A 6,035-nucleotide genomic window follows, 5' to 3' on the forward strand; every position below is an offset into this window, starting at 1 on the left:
CTGAGACCGTGAGGATGGGGATGGAGCCACTGCCTACAAGGAGACCAGTCTGGTTTCTGTGGTATGGAGTTTTTATTTAGCTGGTGAGTCCTCTTTACTCATGGTAAAAAGAATCTTTTGTTTCGTATAAAAGTATAACTTGAAGTTTCCTTCCCCAGAGGCAATCCTGTTAACAGCTTCATGAGTCCTTCCAGAGGTAAGCTATGCACAGGCAATGTATAGAACTCAAAAAAAGTACAAAGTTCTGCCCTTGGCTTTTTCAACCCAACGAGCTTGGGGACCTTTAAGCATATACACGAGGTGCCTGAACCCTACTCCACCATGCAGGTGGGCCACTATTTACTGAAATGGAAACCTCTGCAGGTGACTGTTAGGTGCAGCCTAAGTGAATAGCTTTGAACACACTCTTAATGTCAAGTTTATGTGCTACTAGTAACTTAAAATTTTTGAGCTGGTCGTGGGGGAGGTGTATGTACTCCTTGAAATTATATAGGACAGACTACAAACATATATTTTCTCATATATATATCCCCTTGCTTTCATTATCAAAGGAACCTAGGATTGAGAAAGGAGAACCTCTGTTCTACAGGGTAAAAGCTGGTTTTTGCAACAAAGAACTAATTGAACCCTTCTGTCCCCTTTGAGCTTCCATCTCTCCAGTAGCACTTCTACAGCACAGTCCAGAGTATGGGTTCAGGTAGACCCTGGTTTCAAAAACCTGGATTCCCAACAGTGTAACTCTGGAAAGTTTATCTGCAAAATGGGGATAACTACCTTGCCCACAGGGTGTAGTGAATTTAATGAGACCATGCTCAGTACACAGAATGTCTGGTACATGGCTGATGGTCAGTAAATGATAGCGTTTAGGTCTCAGGACACATCAAGAGAACTTCTAGCAAGAGTTTCCTCCATATCCAGCTCCTCTATAAACATAAAAGATGGACAGGAAGTATACGGGGTAGACTATATTGATGTTAAGAGCAGGGATAAAATCTACAATTCAGATCAGTTTATTCTCTCCCAAAATTACTTCTTCCATGGGGGTGTGTGTGTGTGTGTGTGTGTGTGTTTAAATGTGTAATTTTAGGTTTAAGTAATCTCTGTACCCGACACAGGGCTCAAACTCCCAACCCCGAGATTAAGAGTCATATGCTCCTTCAATTGAGCCAGCTAGGTACCCCCCTCCCCCCCAAATCTGGTATCTTCTTTATGTGAACGTCAATAGCAAGAAGTGAGCCTTGGCTGACTCACAAGGATGCTTAGGAAATAGCTCTACATATCACCACCACAAACAACCTTTTTTTCTTTTTTAAATATACAAATAACATGGACTAAATTTAAAAAATTTTTTTTTACAAATGGAGAAGAGTCCAAGTGAGGATGAGGACTTCCCATAAGGAAGTATATGAGGGCTGCCCCACGACCTTCAGGCCACCACAGCTACTTTCTCTTGTACCTGTGAAGAAAATTAGCAGAGTGAAGACCAACCCCCAAGCCAGAAAGAAGGTGGAGCCTTCCCATGAAAGGATTCTTCTTCAACCCCAAACATTCATAACCTCCAGCCCTCCAAAACTGCAAATATTACCTGGATTTAGATTTAAAGTTTCCTCCCCGTCTCTGGTGGTGCAAGCCCAACTGTTTCCTTTCTTCAAAGGAGGGGCTATGGATAAGAAGGGAAGATGCTGAAATGGCAGCTGGAAAGACAGATGATGTCACACCCCCACCCCCAGCTCCCACATGAAGCAGCAGCATCACTGATGCATCGTTTTCAGAGCCTAAGGCTCTACGCCTGGCATTTCCACCTGATGATATGGGACTATATGGAAGTGAAGGCCAAGCTTCAAAATAAAGACTCCCTTCTCATGCATATAAAACTACTTGGGGCGCCTGGGGGGCTCAGTTGGTTAAACCTCCAACTTCAGCTCAGGTCACGATCTCAGTTTGTGGGTTCAAGCCCTGCATTGGGCTCTGCTGACAGCTGTTTTGGATTCCCACCCCCCCTGCCCCTCCCCTGCTCACACTCCTGCACTCTGTCTCTCAAAAATTAATAAACACTTTTAAAAAGTTAAAACATTTAAAAAACAAAACCGGAGCACCTGGGTGGCTCTGTAGGTTAAGTGTCCAACTAACTCTTGGTTTTGGCTCAGGTCACGATCTCACAGTTCATGAGTTTGAGCCCTGCATCGGGCTTCACACTGACAGTGCAGAGCCTGCTTGAGATTCTCTCTTTCCCTCTCTCTCTGCCCCTCCCTTGCTCACTCTGTCTCTCTCTCAAAATTAATTTAAAAAAAAAAAAATTAAGTCTTATAACAAACAAATAACAAAACAACTTGGGAAACTTAATCTATCTATCCCCACCCTATCCCCAGCCCAGAGGATGTGGGGTGGGGGTGTGAATAACACATTCCTAAGAGCAAACCGGGATCCTCTGCTATTCTATTTCTGAACCAGAAATGTGCTAGTTCTCCTCCAAGGCAGGAGGGCCTTAATTCTTTCCTCCTGTTCTCACTCTGGGATCCAAAGATAGGCTGTGGAGGGGGGAAGGTGTCAGACAGGAGCCCTTAAAATTAATAATAAAGCTACAGGTATAGGGGAATTGGGGAGCACGGAAGAAGGAAGAAGGTGTATAGCCTTAATCATAATATGAAGGACCCCAAGAAGATTTAAAACCCTACCCAGCTCGATACTGTTTCAGGGCCTTCTTGCTTGTGTTGGTAAGTTCTTCATCAAATACAGATTTCTTCACCTGCTTTTGTTTCTTGGCTGTGCAGAGAAAGAATGGGTTACATAAGTCCTCTCTGGCCCAAGCTCCCAAATCCAATCCGTAATCCTTAGGGTAACGGTTCCAAATTCAGTGAATGCTCTGGTCTGGTGATTTACTGACATGGAAACAAGACATCAGATCCCAACAGAAAAGGGATGAGGAATTCACAAGTGTCACATCTGAAGAACCGCTCCAAAGGACGACTGCAGAGTCCCAAAGTAAAAACCACCAAAATGTGAAATGGGCTGAAGACTGATTTCACTTCTTTCTACCCTGACCCACTCCTCCAAGTAGCAGTTCGTAAGGACATAAGCTCCAGAGTCAGAAATGCCTGGGTTCAAATCCTAGCTGTCCCCACTAACCATGGGGTCACTTTTCCACTTGGGAACCCCAAAAAGATAGCTGTACACACTGGTACATGCTGACTGCTCAAAAACTATAGGCTCTCTTACCATCCCTCCAATTTCCTCCCTGACCACAAGTACAAGTTTCAGGGAGAAGCCTGCCTACCGGGCAGTCCCATCTGCCTACCAGGGACCCTTGCTGGCTCCTCCTCTGGCATCGCTCTGGCCCTCTTGGCTCTGCGATTCCTCTTGGCCAGCCGCTCAGCAAACATCTGTGCCTTGAGAATTTCAAATTGGGACCTTTCTTCTGCCTGGAAAGAAGGATGATGTGAGCATGGAACAGGCCAGGAAGCCCTGACACATGTCACTGGGCAGGGACCCAACTCCAAAGGGAAAGCCACTCACTGTCATCTCTCCCTTTTTCTTGGCATCCTTCATAAATTTCTTCCTTTTCTTCTTTCCTCTTAAGGCCAAGTCAAACTCCTGCAGAGCCTTGGCAACTAGGATGAGGAGGAACGTGAAGTTTCAGGTACCGTTTTATATATTTTTTTAAAGAAGTGCACATGTTTTAAATTGTTACATAAGAGTTCAAAATGAGAAGCAGCAGCAGCGACAAAAAAAGCAGCAAATAGTGTCCTGTCCTGGTGGTTACCTCCACCAGGTGGTAACCATATGCTTATTGCACTATTCCTCAACCCACTTGAGACATTAATGATCTACCTCCTGTTACGAAAGATGATTTGTTCATTTATACTCCCAGACCTTCCCCCAATATAACTACTTAGAACACAGAAATTTAATGTATATGCACTCTAATTTTTTGTCCCATCAGATATAGGCAATATTTCTTAAATTGCCGGTACAACCTCTTGGGAGGATAATTTTGCAATCCCTAATAAAATAATAACTACACATACTCTCTGACGTACAATTTCACTTTCAGGGATTTAACCTGCAAGTATATTTAAATCAAATATACTTGCTTAATTGTGAAAAGGCACTTGTACAGTTATTCACTACATGTTTACAATAGCGAGATGATAAACAACTTCAGTGTCCCTCATCAGGGGACTAATTAAATAAATTATCTACCCACGTGATGGAACACATGCAGCCATTTTAAAAAAAGGCAGCAACGTGGATGGTACTTGAGGGTGTTATGCTGAGCAAAATCAGTCAGGCAGAGGACGACAGATATCATATGTCTGCAAGTAGAAGATTAGGAGGAACTTAACCAAGGACCATGGGTGAGAAGAAGGGGAAAAATTGCGGGGGAGAGGGAGGGAGGCAAACCATGAGAGACTCTTGAATGCCAAGAACAAACTGAGGACTGATGGGGGGGAGGGGGAGGGGGTGATGGGCATGGAGGAGGGCACTTGTGGGGATGAGCAATGGGTGTTATATGGAAACCAACTTGACAATACACTATTAAAAAAAAAAAAGGCAGGTAGGTATGTACCTGTATAAAATTAAGTGGAAAAAGCAAGGTGTATGGGGCACCTGGGTGGTTAAGTGTGAGTTGGTTAAGTGTCTGACTCTTGGTTTCGGTTCCGGTCATGCCTGCTTGGGTTCGTTTTGTCCCTCTCCCACTCTCTCTCTTCTCAAAATAAATGAAAGAAAGAAAGAAAGAAAGAAAGGAAAGAAAGGAAAGAAAGAAAGAAAGAAAGAAAGAAAGGAAAGAAAGGAAAGAAAGAAAGAAAGAAAGAAAGAAAGGAAAGAAAGGAAAGAAAGAAAGAAAGAAAGAAAGAAAGGAAAGAAAGGAAAGAAAGAAAGAAAGAAAGAAAGAAGGAAGGAAAGAAGGAAAGAAAGAAAGAAAGAAAAGAAAGAAAGAAAGAAAGAAAAGAAGAAAGAAAGAAAAGAAGAAAGAAAGGAAGAAAGGAAGAAAGGAAGAAAAGAAAGAAAGGAAGAAAGAAAGGAAGAAAGAAAGAAAAGAAAGAAAGAAAGAAAGAAAGAGCTAGGTGTAAAAAAATCTGAATTCATTTGTATGATAAAAAGAGGGGAGTGTAAGGAATACATATAAGTATCTTCCTGACCTACTTTTTTTTAATTGTGGCAAAAAGGATACAAGAAAAATTTGCCCTTTTATCCATTCTTATGTCTACAATTCATTCACATTAATTACATTCACAGTGTTGGACAATCATCACCATGATGTTTCTGTGAAGTTCTGTAACCATTAATAACTCCCTTACCCTCTGGTAATCTCTGTTCTACTTTCTGCATTTATGGATTTGCCTCTCTAGGTACCTCATAGAAGCAGAATCATAGATATCTGTCCTTCTGCATCTGGTTCATTTCACGTAGCACCTATTCAAGGTTCACCCTTGCAACATGCATCAACTTCATTATCAACTTCATTACTGGCTGTACCATGTACTATTGTTTTGTGTATCTGTTCATCTGCTGACAGACACAGGCTGTTTCTACCCCTTGGCTCTTGTGAATAATGCTTTAATGAACCCGGGCATACAAATATCCATCTGAGTCCCTGTTCTCAGTTCTTCTGGGAATTGACCTAGCAATGGCATTGCTAGGTTCCAGGATAATTCTTTGGTTAGCTTTTTGAGGGACCTCTCCAATATACTTTTTTCCTTCTTCCTCTCTTCCTTGGTCTGGAACCAACTTCTCTCAGGCTCGTGGTTCAGTGCCTCTTTTCCCTTCTCCAGGAGCCGTTTTGCTGTGTTGATCTGTGGAAGCAGCAAAAAGGTGGCTGCCATGAAACCGACGTCTGGTGATACATAACATGGCAGCTGCAGGAAGCCATGTTATGTGTGGGGCTCTGATAATGTTTGGCTGACACAGCGTTTTGGAAGGACAAGACCAGCAGGGGCTGCTACAGTCGGCTTTCTGCACAGCACTGCGGACCAACCCCCCCCCAACACACACACACACACAGCACTGCTGACCACCCCCTCCCAACACACACA

The 6,035-nt window shown here is 43.1% G+C and overlaps 1 protein-coding gene across 2 annotated transcripts in view; it reads right to left on the minus strand.

The window, feature by feature from the left end:
• Positions 1-53: 53 nt before the first annotated feature.
• DDX27 (DEAD-box helicase 27) overlaps positions 54-6,035 on the minus strand; it is a 21,132-nt gene continuing 15,150 nt past the window's right edge. For both annotated transcript variants that reach the window (XM_077778282.1, XM_077778283.1), the window contains exons 16-21: positions 5,693-5,795; positions 3,514-3,608; positions 3,296-3,419; positions 2,676-2,763; positions 1,586-1,660; positions 54-1,456 (exon numbers count right to left, since the gene is read on the minus strand). In XM_077778282.1, coding sequence (XP_077634408.1) covers positions 1,441-1,456; positions 1,586-1,660; positions 2,676-2,763; positions 3,296-3,419; positions 3,514-3,608; positions 5,693-5,795 — 501 coding nt within the window. In that variant the 3' untranslated portion in view covers positions 54-1,440. The remainder of the gene's footprint in view (positions 1,457-1,585; positions 1,661-2,675; positions 2,764-3,295; positions 3,420-3,513; positions 3,609-5,692; positions 5,796-6,035) is intronic.

The sequence above is a fragment of the Crocuta crocuta genome, unplaced genomic scaffold (assembly GCF_008692635.1).
Source record: "Crocuta crocuta isolate KB4526 unplaced genomic scaffold, BGI_CrCroc_1.0 scaffold27, whole genome shotgun sequence".
Taxonomy (NCBI): Eukaryota; Metazoa; Chordata; class Mammalia; order Carnivora; family Hyaenidae; genus Crocuta; species Crocuta crocuta.